At 51.5% G+C, this 13,712-nt stretch overlaps 1 protein-coding gene across 1 annotated transcript; it reads right to left on the reverse strand.

Moving 5' to 3' along the window:
• Nucleotides 1-1,464: 1,464 nt before the first annotated feature.
• Catsper4 (cation channel sperm associated 4) lies at nucleotides 1,465-13,099 on the reverse strand. The gene is made up of 11 exons (XM_075944623.1): nucleotides 13,052-13,099; nucleotides 12,891-12,965; nucleotides 12,373-12,516; nucleotides 9,690-9,791; nucleotides 7,416-7,513; nucleotides 7,116-7,236; nucleotides 6,779-6,912; nucleotides 4,472-4,646; nucleotides 2,953-3,164; nucleotides 2,314-2,479; nucleotides 1,465-1,805 (listed from the first exon to the last, which is right to left on the reverse strand). Exons 1-11 carry the CDS (start codon nucleotides 13,097-13,099, stop codon nucleotides 1,755-1,757), a joined length of 1,326 nt encoding a protein of 441 aa, XP_075800738.1. The 3' UTR covers nucleotides 1,465-1,754.
• Nucleotides 13,100-13,712: the final 613 nt, after the last annotated feature.

The following is a 13,712-nucleotide window of genomic DNA, read 5'->3' on the forward strand; positions in this document are numbered from 1 at the left end:
CTTTTTAGCACTTTCTTCGGGTCTCTGGCCAGTCAGAAAAGAAGCTACAAGTGGAGGATGGAAAGGGGGTTGGGTACTTACTGGGCAGGTTGAAGGCTCTGTCCCTACTTAGGAGCAGCAGAAGCAGCAGAAACCAGTGGCTGCCCATGTCCATGCTGATGGATGGTCCTGGGGGTGTGAGGGAGGAGCTCTGGCCCAAACAAGGGGACAGACTGCAAGACAGAGTGGTACTGCTGCCACCAGGGCCACCTCTCTGCCTGTTGTCCAGACTGCCCGTGGGCCTCAGGGGGCTTTTTAGTTAGAACCTATGCTGATGCAGTCAGGGGCGGGGTGAGGCAGTGTTCCCCATCAGCTGCCATCAGTGAGCCTTTAGGGACTGCGGTGCCAACTAGTGAATATCCCAAGGCCCTAGGCGTCAGCCTTTCCTGAATAGCAGGGCAGAACTCTGGGCCACACAGCGTCCCCATCAGCACCAGCAGAGTGTCTGAGGGTCAGGGATATTGGTCTTCCACTGTCTGGGTTTCCAACTGACACTTGAGAATCCAGATCTTCTGCCTATGCTGATTCAGCTTTCTCTGGGGTGGTCTCAATGAGAATGGCCCCCATAGGTTCATGCGTTCGAATGCTTGGTCCCTAGTCGGTGGAACCATTTGGGAAGGATTAGGAGGTGTGGCCTTGTTGGAGGAGGTGTATTAGTGGGGGTGGCTTTGAGATTTCAAAAGCCTTGCTAGGCAGTGGTGGCACATGTCTTTAATTCCAGCACTCGGTAGGCAAAGGCAGGTGGATCTTTGAGTTCAAGGCTAGCCTGGTCGATAGAGTGAGTTTCAGGACGGCCGAGGCTACACAGAGAAGCCCTGTCTTGGAAAAACAAAACAAACAAACAAACAGCAAAAGAGATTTCAAAAGCCTCCACCATCCCCAGTATACTCCCAGCTACTCCTCCAGCCTCCTCACTAAATTAGAAGCCCTTAAGGGGTTCATCAGACTAACCCCAAGACTAGTTCTCACTGCGAAGCCCAGGCTAGCCCCTGAGTCTCCTGAGTCCTCCTTTCCCAGTCTCTCAGGTGCTGGGATTGAGGGCTTCGTCACCACATTCAGCACTAACGAGTGTTTGGTTTGCTTTGTTTTGTTTGAAACTAGATCTCCAGTAGCTCAGGCTGGTCTTCTACTGGCTGAGTAGCTGAGGATGACCTTGAATTCTTAGTCCTCCTGCCTCAACTTCCTAAGTGGAATGGAATAAGATGTGAGCCACCGCACCCCATGCAAACAGGCTTTTAGGAAGCACAATCTTTCATATCTAGGAAACCAAAGGGAAGGATGCAAAACAGGTTGAGAACAGCCAGTCAGAATAATTGATTATAACATGAAATTTTATTTTTGGTGCATACAGCCTTACTGGCCTGGCTCTTTTCAATGCTTAGGTCTGCCCAGGCCTCGTCCAGCTCCAGCTGGAGCAGATGTCAGGGATAGTCATCTTTAGGTCACCGCCTGGCTACCCCTTTCTGCGCTCATCCCTGCTGTGGGGTGCTCATTCCTGCTGTGGGGCTTCCATTCTCGCCCAGAATCCTTTGTCCTGACTCCTCCGGACCTCAGGCTCACAGGCATAAGCCCTGCAGATGCTGCCACCGTCCCAGCCCCATGGCCTCTGCCACCCAGGTGGAAGGGAGAGCGATGGGCTCCAGTCAGGGATACAGGAAGATACAGCAGCTGATCCCGTGTGTGTGTGCAGGCCGCTTGGCTCCCATGCTGCCTTCTCACAGGCTGAACTTGTGTTTGCTAAGCACATTTGAGCTAGACTCATGAACCTGCAAACCAAAAGGTCTTCTTGTCATTTCACTTACCTGGACGGGACAGACTGCCCCTTCCTCCTCCTGCCTCAACAGCTAGCTGCCGCTGCTGGGTAACTCTGGCATGCCTAGAACCCACTCTGAACTGAGGAGCCCAGGCATTCCCAAGACTCCATTCCCATGAGATAAGAAGCGCTCATATGCACCCTAAAAGGGTTGACAGGGGTCCTTTTTCCAATGTGGGACTAAGGGCCTGTTTCCAAGAAAGCTGAGCTGGCAAAGCCGCTCTAAGAAATAGATAGGTCTGTAGGTGCTGGAGAAGGGGAAGAGGGAGGGAGATGGCTCCTGATGGGAGGAAGCAGGGCCTCTCTGACTCGACTTGACCAATGGGTGCCAGTGAGATGAGGAGGGACTTTAGAGGGTCAACCGGAAAAGGAAGGAAATCTTGACTGTGGTGCCTGTCGGGGTATTGTGGGTGGAGGCGGGGGCGGGGAGGAGTTGATTAGGTAGGGAAGGGAATGCGCACCTTTTCCCTGCTGACCAGAGCAGAGATCAAGTCTTGCTGGGTAGCCACCTCACGCATGTCTAGGGAGGACTCGCTGTGGAGGGACAGGGTTTTGGAGGCGTGCTTCTGCAACAACTCCTGTTCCTGCTCCTGGTTGTAACGGATGGAGCGCACCTCCTCCACGATCCTGGGGTAGAAGAGACATTGTGTTCCTCCCCGAAGCCCTTCCGTTTCTTCCCTGGTGCGCACCCTCTTCGTCTTCCCTCCTCCCTCACTGCTTCTGCCGCATCCCTAAGGGAAACCCAGGCCATGCAGGGACCTCCTGGGAGAAAAGGCACGGACCCGAAAGGTCAGGACACCAGCTCCTGAGCAGGGAAGCTTGAACTTTGGGCAAGTTACTTAGAAAATGGGCCTGAGGGCTGGAGAGATGGCTCAGCGGTTAAGAGCATTGCCTGCTCTTCCAAAGGTCCTGAGTTCAATTCCCAGCAACCACATGGTGGCTCACAACCATCTGTAATGAGATCTGGTGCCCTCTTCTGACCTTCAGGCATATACACAGACAGAACATTGTATACATAATAAATAAATATTAAAAAAAAAAAGAAAGAAAATGAGCCTGACTGAGGCTAGGCCCAGCTGACTCCCCAGTACCCTCCCTACGTGTTGAGCTCCTCCCGGATCTCTTTGTACTCCATCAGGTTCTCCTGTATGGCTTCAAGCACCAGGCAGAAATTATCGCAGGTCTTTTCCGTGAGGTTGCACAGGGGACCCCCAACCAGCGGCTCCTGGGGGTGACCAGAAGCCTCTTTGCGGGCCTCTGTACAATGCACCAAAGGCAGGTCGTCAGCAAAGTCTTCTTCATCTGTACCTGTCTGAGGACGGTGATGGAGACGGTAGGCAGCTCAGGGCCACGTGACTTCAGGGAGGCTGAGTCTCTTAGCACATGCCCCTTTAACCCTTTTGGTATTATAACATTTTACCTTATTTTATCTGTGCCTCCAGCAAGCCAGGCTAGCTACTCTACACTGGGTCCGGTCCTCAGCTCCAGTTAATCTTAGCTTCCCTTCCTGGATGTGATGACTCAGTTTCAAGCGGGACATAAGCCCCTCTCGGATCCCTTTGGAAATTCTTGCCCCAACAAACCTTTAAAGCCCTACCTACTCTGGGTGATGACGATCCTGGCTCTCTGACCTTTCCAAAGTACTCGGCTCCATTCTGCACCTTTTAAAAGCAAGTTCTACCAAGTGAATACTGAGGAGCTAACATTTATTAAGTTCATTTTTTTTTCTTTTCCTTCCTTCCCTCTTCCTCCTCTCCCTCCTCCCTCAGTCCCTCACCCTCGTTTTGCTTTTTTTCCCCCCTTCGGTTTTTCGAGAAAGGGTTTCTCTGTGTAGCCCTGGCTGTACTATAGAACTAGCTCTGTAAACCAGGCTGGCTCAAACTCACAAAGATCCATGTGCCTCTGCCTCTGCCTCCTGAGTGCTGGGATTAAAGGTGTGTGCCACCACCGCCCAGCTTTGTTTTGCTTTTCAAGATGGGGTTTCTCTGTAGCGTGGCTTGAACTCGCTCTGAAGACCAAGCTGACTTCAGGGGTTAAAGGCATGCACCGCCACACCTAGCCAATATATGAATGTTTTGCCTGCATGTATGTCAGTAAGGGCACCATGTACATACAATGCCTGTGAAGACCAGAAGGTGGCTATGGCTATGAATGCTATGGAACTGGATGGAGTCACAAACAGTTGTGAGTGGCCATGTGGATGTTGGGACTTGACCCCAAGACCTCTGCAGGAGCAATCGGTGCTCTTAACCACTGAGCCCGATCTCCAGTTCATTTCTTGAGCTCTTACTTGCAAGCACTCATCAGAACCTATATCTCACGAGGGTCCTGGCGAGCGAGTGCTATTCTCATTCCCATCATAGGGAAGAACTTCCGAATCCCATTGGGAGAATGCCCTCATGCCACCCCATCGCTCAGCTCTGAATTACCATGGCACATCTAGGAACCCATACCCAGCCCCCAGGAGCTTCAGCCACTGAGTGGACATTACAGAGGTGGAGGTCTGGCCTCCAGGTTTTGGATCTGGCTTTCTCCGTTCACTCGAGTGTGCAAACACACACGTACACAAGTCACTCATGCATACATTCTCCTCCCTCCCGTCCTCCCCATCCCATGCACCTTGCTAAAAGTTATCTGACGCTGTCGCCCCTCCTCTCCTATCTTCATCATCTGTTCCAGATTTGTGGTCACGACAACCACAAACAGGTTGAGGCCAATGAAAGCGCCAATGGTGATGAAGATGGCAAAGTAGATGGCACCTCCGACTTCCATGGCAATCTCCTTCTCGTCCGTCCTGCGGGTGGCAGTCAGGAGCTCGGTCATTTCCCTAGCCCTTTAAGCCTCAGTTTTCTCATTTCTAAGACAAGGGACTATTTCCCACTCCTGCTGGCTGCAGAAGCAGCTCTTTGACTGAGGCCTGCTGTGCTGCCTGCTAGGCAGCAGAGCCAACACTCAAACCAGCCCTACCAGGAGATTGGTGTGTCAGCATTATAAAGCACAGGCTATGCTTACATATGCTATAAATAGAAGAGCGCTATAGAAGCTTCTAGACTGACCCTCACAGCACTCTATGAAGTAGTCAATATTGCCTTGGAGTCTCTAATTATGAATTCGTAAACTGAAGATTGGAATCCCAGCACTCAGGAAGTAAAGATAGGAGATCAGGAGTTCAAAGCTAGCCTGGGCTACCTGAGTTCCTGTCTCAAAAACTAACAAACAAAAAAACAAACCAAAAAACAAAACTAGGAGTAAAACTTAGCTGGTAGTGTTTGCCCCGGGTGCACAAGGCCCCAATACAGCATAAACCATGGGGTAGTGTATGACTGTGATCATTTGGGAAGACATTCAAAGCTATCCTGGGCTATACTAGACTCCACTTCAAAACAAAAGTAAATCAACCCCTCCAACTTATTTTTGTGTGTGTGTGTGTGTGTTTGTTTTTGTTTTGTTTCTAGAGACAGGGTTTCTCTGTGTTGCTTTGGAGCCTGTCCTGGAACTAGCTCTTGTAGACCAGGCTGGTCTCAAACTCACAGAGATCTGCCTGCCTCTGCCTCCTGAGTGCTGGGATTAAAGGCCTGTGCCACCACCACCCAGATCCTCCAACTTTTAAAAGCTAGAGGTTGGAGCTATAGCTCTGTGGGAGAAGGCTCGCTTAGCAGGCTTAAGATCCAGAACTACAAGATACAAATAAATAAACAAGCCAGTCTTGGTGGCTCACTTCAGTCAGCTCAGCACTTAGCCGACTAAGGCAGGAAGGTCACTTCAAGCTTGAGCCCCACAGTGGAATAGTTTGTCTAATGTCACAGGGCTGGTGCAGCGGAAAGGACTCAAAAGCCCAGTGCCACTTCACGGTGCAGTCCACGTAGGTCAGGCTGGCCTCAGGGATTAGACTGCCTCTGTCTCCTCAGTGTTGAGATTAAAGGCATCTTCCACCAAGCAACCAACCATGCTCTGGGCCCTAACACCCCACCTTTTGCTGGTTTTAGTTTTTGTGGTTTGGGATTTGTTTTTTTTTTTTTTTTAGTTTTTGTGTTTTTTTGAGACCAGGTCTTACCATGTAAGTCTGGTTGGTCTGAAATTGGCTATATAGACCAGGCTGACTGAGTTCTCACAGAGATCCTCCTGCCTCTGCCTCCTGAATGCTGGGATTAAAAATGTGTGCCAACATATCAGCACTTTTTTTTTTTGATTAGTTCTCAAATTAGCTCAGGCTGGCCTCAAACTGTGCGGTATAGGTGAATGTCACCAATCTTGGTTTGTGTGGTTTGGGGGATTGAACCCAGGCTAGGTAAACACTCTACCGACTAAGCTCCACCCCCAGGTGCCTTTCCTCCCACCCTTCCCCTTTTTACTTCTTCGAGACAGGGTCTTATCACAGCCCAGGTTGGCTGTACTGAACTTGAACTCCTGATTGTTCTACCTCGGCTTCCTGAACGCTAGGCTCTCCACTCCCTATGACTGAAGAAACCCTTGGCCTACTTGGCTTTTACTTCACAAAGGGGAGTGGGATGGAATGAAATCGGACTTGAACTTGACAGATAAGAAGCGAAGAACAGAACACAATAGTGGCCTTGGGGAGCAGGTCTGAGAATGAGTGGATTGAACCCCAACTTCCCAGGCTTCTAGGTGGTTGGTTGTGCTCTAGTGTGAGCTGGGGGCCACCGAGTAACCTCAGGCACAACCACAGACCTGCTCCCTGGCCCAAGGCCGAGCCACACAGCTATACCTTGTGCTCCCTGAACAGGGTCAGGCGACCCTGTGACTGTGTGAAGCTTCTGTGGAAATAAGGTTCAAGTATTGTGATTTTCTTGGCTAGTCACTTCCTGTGAGGCCAGTTTCCTCCAAGTCCCAGGGACCCCTCTCACAGTTTCCCTCACCTGCCCTAGCCAGAAGGGGAGGAAACCCCAGAACCCCACCTGTACTCACTGGAAGTCACTGTAGATGTCCAGCCAGCCATCCTGGGTGATGCAGATGAAGAGGGTGTACAGTGCAACCCCCATGTTCTGGAAGTGCTTGGGCACGAACGCACCGAAGAGTGTGACTCCAAACACAGAGAATACCTGCCGAAGAGACCACAACCCACCTAACTCACCCAGTGATCTTGGAGCTTGACAAGATGCGCAAAGGAATGCCAATAAATGCTTCCAGGGACCCACAAGGACTCCAACCCAAGCCCCTTGCTCTTCGAGGCATCCATCCCCACACACTGCCCTGCAGGTTCTGTTCGGGGAAGGAGATAGGCTGGGGCCTGGGAGACACTGACCAGCATGAAGAAGAGGATGAGGGCCACAACGTTGGCCAAGTCTGGCACGGACTGCAGGATGACCCTGATGATCTTGGCTAGGGGCTCCACTGCCATGCACACATGTACCAGCCGAAGTGCCCTGTGGTAGAGCTTCTCAGGGGTGCCCCTTGACCCTTCCCAGACCCCTTCTCCTCCTTGTTACCTCCCTTCCACCAACTTCCCAAAGAGGCAGAGCTGAGCCCCAGGTGGTAGTGACTGCCTGACTCACTCCTGTGGTCAGGATAGAGACCCCTCTTACCTTCAGGGCTCCCAACTCACCTGAGAGTGTAGGTGACGGCAATTATATCAAGTTGTTTTATGAAGAATCCCATGAACAATATAAAGACAATTATGAAGTTGAGGATATTCCAGCCATCCTGCAAGGGGGAGCAGCCCAAAAGGGTCTGTCAAGCCCAGCCCATGGGAGCACCCTGTCTGCTTGCCACAATGGGAGACTCGATGTTCCTCTGAGAACAAAGCTAGCCAGCTGCCATCTCTTGGCTGTCACCCCCAACATGCTGTAAACACATAATCACAGTCCTATACCTATGAAAACAGTCCTTCTCAGAGACGCACAGTGAAGACGCCCCCATACATTCAAAGGTAGCCCTTTAGCCAATGACTTGATCTGTCTAGTTAGGTGATTTGAGAACTCCTGGATGCTCCTGCCTCAGTGTAAAGTGTGACAAACACTATAATTAATAACATTAAAGTAGCTAGGCCTGGTGGTACATGTCTTTGGTCGCAGCACTCTGGAGGCAGACGTAAGGAGAGCTTTGTGAGTTTGGGCTAGCCTGGTCTACAGAGGGAGTTCCAGGCCAGCTAGAGTTACACAGTGATACCCTGTCTCAAAACTAAGTCATAAATATATAAATACAAAAGAAGTGGAAAACAACTAACAGACCCAGCAACAAGAGACCAGTAGCATAAGCTACAGCCCATTCATCATGCACAAATATAGAAAGATTACCAGGATCCCGTAAGTACCAGCTAAGAGCCAAGCATTGTTTACAGTAGGCTACAGTCAGAAAAGGGAGTGCTAAAAATACATGCCTCTGTGCCTAGGATTACAAAGCAGCAGCTGAGAGGATAAACGGGGGCTAGAAGATTACTACAGAGGTGAGTGAAGGCAAGAGGGCGAGGGATCGCACGGGATCCGATCCAGGACTCCACGTGGTTTTCTACAGCATTCTGTTCAACGTGTGACTGAGGTAAACGTTCAAAAGGAAAGCTCTGTTTTTATGGAAGATGCTCTTCCCCTTGGGAGGCAATCAAATCAATTCAAGTCTTACTCACCTCACTGAGTCTATGCCACACACCACACACACGGGGAGACACAAGGCTGCCTCTCTGTGGAGTCAAGGCCTGTCATCCCAGTCACTCAGGAGATGGAGGTGGTGCAGATGGGGGTGTCACAAGTTCTGGGGATACAGCTTTTGTCATGCTGGGTTCATAGACTCTTTTGAGGGAGGTGGATAGAGAACACTCTTTAACTCTGCCAGAGAGAATTTCTAGAACCTAGGAAGGAGACACAGAGCAGCAAAAGCCCAGCCTGGGAGAGACCTCCTGAAGAGAGTCAGTGTGTGATTTGAAAGCAAGGGAGGATCAGAGGGGAAATGTGAAAATTACATGAAACTCAAACTGCAGGGTCCACACGTGAAGGGTTTTGTCTGTCTTCCGGAGATGGCGTCCCACGATCTAGGCCAGGCATCCTTCTACCTCAGCCTCCAGACTGTGCCTGGGCAAGTGGAATCTTACTGGACTAGAGCTGATCACTGGGAGGCTGAGGCAGGAGGATCACTAGAGGTCAGGAGTTTGAGGTCAGCCTGGGCAACTTAGTAAGACCCACAAACAACAAACACTTCCTCAACACACAGGGGACCGGGGAGCTGTGCTGGAATGCTGCCCCTCCCACACATCTGTGTGCTGGCTGTGCTTCTTGCTCCCTGAGGTGAGTACTATAGAGCCTATAAAACTTAAAATACAAGCTGGGTGGTGGTGGCAGCGCACACCTTTAATTCCAGCACTTGGGGGGGGGGGGCAGAGGCAATCGGATCTCTGTGAGTTCAAAGCCAGCCTGCCCTACAGAACTAATTTCCAGGACAGCCAGGGCTACACAGAGAAACCCTGTCTGGAAAAACCAAGCCAACCAACCAAACAAGTTCTTCCCCCCAACACACACACCAAATAAAACATAACAAATTACTACATTACATTAAAAGATAATGGAGTTCTGATCCAGAACCATGTGAATTAAGATAGATACTCTCAGTTCCTTGACTCCATTTCCCCAAAGACAGAAACCAGGGTTCGTGTGAGTAGAGAGAGCTGGGGAGGCAAGAGCAGGGGTTCAAACACATAGAAGGGGCACTTCCTGGACAACGTATGTTCCGCCTAATCACAGATCTCTCTGAAATCTCCCCCACAAGGCCCCTTACACTGATACACTCTCTCTCCATACAAACCCTTTATTTTTCAGGATAAAAAATGTGCCTGCAGACCCCAAGGAGGGATGAGGTGAGGGTATATTGACAGGAATTCCAGGGACCTTACCTTCCAGAAAACCCAGAAGCCATTGACCCAGCCCAGAAGAACCTCACACGTAAGGATGGTCAGCACGATGTCATCTATGATTGAGAACAGCTCATAGTGTTTCTGCCAGGAAAGAGAAAGAGAGGGGCAGAGGTATCAGTGAGCAGAATCTGTGCCATGCTGGAGAGAGGGTGTGGGGGCTGAGGAGAGGGTGTGGGGGCTGAGGAGAGGGGGTGGGGGCTGAGGAGAGAGGGTGGGGGCTGAGGAGAGGGTGTGGGGGCTGGAGAGAGGGTGTGGGGGGCTGGAGAGAGGGTGTGGGGGCTGAGGAGAGGGTGTAGGGACTGGAGAGAGGGTGTGGGGGCTGAGGAGAGAGGGTGGGGGCTGAGGAGAGGGTGTGGGAGCTGGAGAGAGGGAGCAGGGGGCTGGAGAGAGGGTGTGGGGGCTGAGGAGAGGGTGTGGGGGGCTGGAGAGAGGGTGTGGGGGCTGAGGAGAGGGTGTGGGGGCTGGAGAGAGTGTGTGGGGGCTGAGGAGAGGGTGTGGGGGCTGGAGAGAGAGTGCAGGGGGCTGGAGAGAGGGTGTGGGGGCTGAGGAGAGGGTGTGGGGGCTGGAGAGAGGGTGTGGGGGGCTGAGGAGAGGGTGTGGGGGCTGGAGAGAGGGTGTGGGGGCTGAGGAGAGGGTGTGGGGGCTGAGGAGAGAGGGTGGGGGACTAGAGAGAGGGTGGGGGACTAGAGAGAGGGTGGGGGACTAGAGAGAGGGTGTGGGGAGTACCCCTGTTACTCTTACACCTTAGCATCTCTATGGGTTTCTTTAGGAACTACTTTCTGCACATATGCCAGGCAGTGCTAAGTGCAGTCATGTGCTGGGTCAGGTGACTGTTCTGTCCTTTTCTGTCGCATCTCCCAGATGGGGAGTTAGGAGCCCAGAAGCACACGGCGGGCCTTCACCCCAGCCTCTAGAGTAGGCTATTTGGGAAAGGGGGTGGAGGAAGGGCTAAACAGACTCTGGAACTGAAGAAAACAACAACAACAAAAAACAACAACAACAACAACAAAAACATAAAAATTCCCCCCCCAGCCGGGCGATGGTGGCGCACACCTTTAATCCCAGCACTCGGGAGGCAGAGGCAGGCGGATCTCTGTGAGTTCGAGACCAGCCTGGTCTACAGAGCGAGTTCCAGGACAGGTTCCAAAGCTACAGAGAAACCCTGTCTCGAAAAACCAAAAAAAAAAAAAAAAATTCCCCCCCCCAGGAGTTGCAGGACCCCAGACCCTAGAGGACTTCTCTGCTAGCCTGGTCCCAACCACCCCTGTGGCTGCAGCATTCCAAGTTCTCTGGGTCAGGTCAGAGGCGTCCTCCCTCTGTAGATCCAGGACATGTACCCTGGGTGCACGGGTTGGCAGATTGGTAGCTACGCTCTGTCCAAGACCAACTTCACTCTTCCTCAACCTCAATCTTGCTCTCTCAGCTTCCTTATAGCTGTGACCCCCTTTCAGTCCATGGAGTCCACCCCAGGAAACCGGTTATCTTGCCTCTTCTCTTTCTGTACCCCAGTAGCCAAAAGATTCCCTGTTCTGTATGTGGGCCTTCTGCTGTCCACACTCACTATGGCCGGCAAGCTGCACTTACAGCCTTCTAGGCTCTGATCTTCAGTCACAAACTCCACTCTAGGGTCTCAGGCTTTGCTTATTTTTCTTGTTCTACTATAGTCTTTGAGGCAACCTCATGTAGCCCAGGCTGGCTTCAAACTATGTAGCCAAGGGTGATGTTGAATTTCTGATTTACCAACTGAACTACACTCTCAGCCCCAGTTCCAGCATTTTTGACTGAGACCCATAATAAGATCTTGTTTTAACACTTTACAAAATGGTCCTCGGGGACTGGCAAGGTGGCTCAGTGGGTAGAGGTGCTTGTCATCAAGCCTGGCAACCTTAGTTGGGTCCCACAGTGGAAGGAGAGAGTTGGTTCCTGGAAGTCATCCTTCGACCTTCACATTCTTGCAATGGTACATGTACACATGCATACAAACACACATGCATGCACGCGAGCACACACACACACACACACACATATACACGTGCAAAATGAAAGAAAAAACTATAATGCTGCTCCCTCTGTTTTCTACCCCCCCCCCCTTCTTTCCTTTTGTCTCCCCAGCTCAAGTTCACTATCAGAATGCTGGGCCGTCTGCATTCATAACCAAACAATGGCTGGTGCATGGATCTCCAGGGTCCTCACTGTGGTAGCTACAAGGCTCTTCTCACCTACACCAGACTGTGGCATCCAGCTTTTATTCGGGTTCTGGAAATCCATACTCAGATGACCAAGCTCAGGTCCCCTGGAAGAGCAACAAGTGCTCTTAGCCACTGAGACATTTCTCTAGCCCAAAAAGTCTTTCTTGACTTGCAGATCCCATGAAGGTCCACGGAGACTGTCTTTTTTGTTTTTACTTATTTGAACGTAATCGCACTGTGCAGTCTGCTTAGCCGGGAACCTGCTACACAGACAAGGCTGGCTGCTAACTCAAAGAGATCGGGCTACCTCTGCCTCCCGAACATTAGGGTGAAAGGTTTGCTGCACTAGGCCTGTTTGGGGACCCGAGTCCCGAAGAACATCCAATCCAACCATCAGGAGTCAAGGGCCTGGAAAGGAAGCACCTTGTCCCAGGTCAGAGCCAGGAGGGGTAGAGATCAGGCCAGCAGCCCACCTGACCGAGGTAAGAGTTGGTACGGATAGCAATGGTCACAGCGTTGGTCACTAGCAGAATGGCCAGCAGCAGCTGGAAGGCGGGATGTCGAAGCAAGTGCTTGACAAACAAGGTAGTGATGAACTCTTGTATGTCCAAGGCATCCTGGGAGGGAACAGAGACCTTGCTTCAGGCAGGTGTCACCACAGGTGGCCTTTGCCTGGACGATTTACTCCCTGTTCCCTGGGAATGGGGGGTCCACCTGGGGGTCTGCCTTAGAAGGTGCTATTGTTGCCAGGAAAGAAGTCACAACAAATATCATCAAAAGAGAGTTGCTGTTGGGGACCTTTGGGGGTCCTGGATTATCTGCTGGTGAGTGGCTATCACAACAGAGGGGTCCCTGTGAGGAGTCATTTCAGCGGGCATTAGCTCCTAACGAAGGTCCTCAGGACATTTAAAGGGCAGAGGGCCGCAGAAGGGAACTATGGGGGTCACTTAAGTCTCAGCCCAGCCTGTCCCTACCTTCCTCCTGCCCTTACCTTCTTGTCCATGATGTCCCTGCGGCTGATGAGTACTTGCTCCTCATGATGGCCCATGAGTGTATAGGTGTTTTTCTACAGGGGACAAGAGCAGGCCTTTAGTGTGGTCACTGCTTCTGCCCAACCCAGAGCCTCCCCACCGTAGTGTTCAAGTATTTTACCCTGCTGGTTTCGGGCCGCTGCAGCCACGATTTTTTATTTTCAGACATCTTTGCTCTGTCCCCTTCTCTCCAGTGAAGATTTGCTGCAGGCAGGCTCTCTCCGTTGAAATGAGGTCACAAAGGCAGCTGTTACCCATATACCCTTCTGTGTTCCACCAAGATATTCCAACCGGATTAAAAAAAAAAAAGCCACTGGCTTCAGGATGGGGTCAGAGGTTAGAGGCTGGGCAGGGTAGTAGGTCGCACTCCCGTGTCATTTGAATACAGTGAACAGAGGTCCCCTTTCTGGATCCAGGGACTAGAGGTGGGGCTGAGTGAAGAAGAGATGGCCAGGACTCTTTGCCTTCAGCCACCTGCCCCACAGCTGCCCACCCGGTCCTTCCAGAAAGGTAAGTTTACTTATCTATGAAGAAGAGTGTCCCTCCCTGGGGCTAGAACAGGGGAGCAGGTCTGACCTCCCAGGACTAAGGTGAGATGAGCAAAGGGACGAATGACCACAGAGCCCAGCACCCTGTCACAGGAGCCTTGAGTGGACACTCAGGGTAATGAGCTACACAGGGAGTTTGTCACCCACCCTGTTCACTCGAGCGGGACAGCTCTTCACCCCTGTGTATGTGTGGAGGGAGGTATGTGCAGATTCCCAATTCACAGCAAAGACACA

The sequence above is a fragment of the Microtus pennsylvanicus genome, chromosome 13, assembly GCF_037038515.1.
Source record: "Microtus pennsylvanicus isolate mMicPen1 chromosome 13, mMicPen1.hap1, whole genome shotgun sequence".
Taxonomy (NCBI): domain Eukaryota; kingdom Metazoa; phylum Chordata; class Mammalia; order Rodentia; family Cricetidae; genus Microtus; species Microtus pennsylvanicus.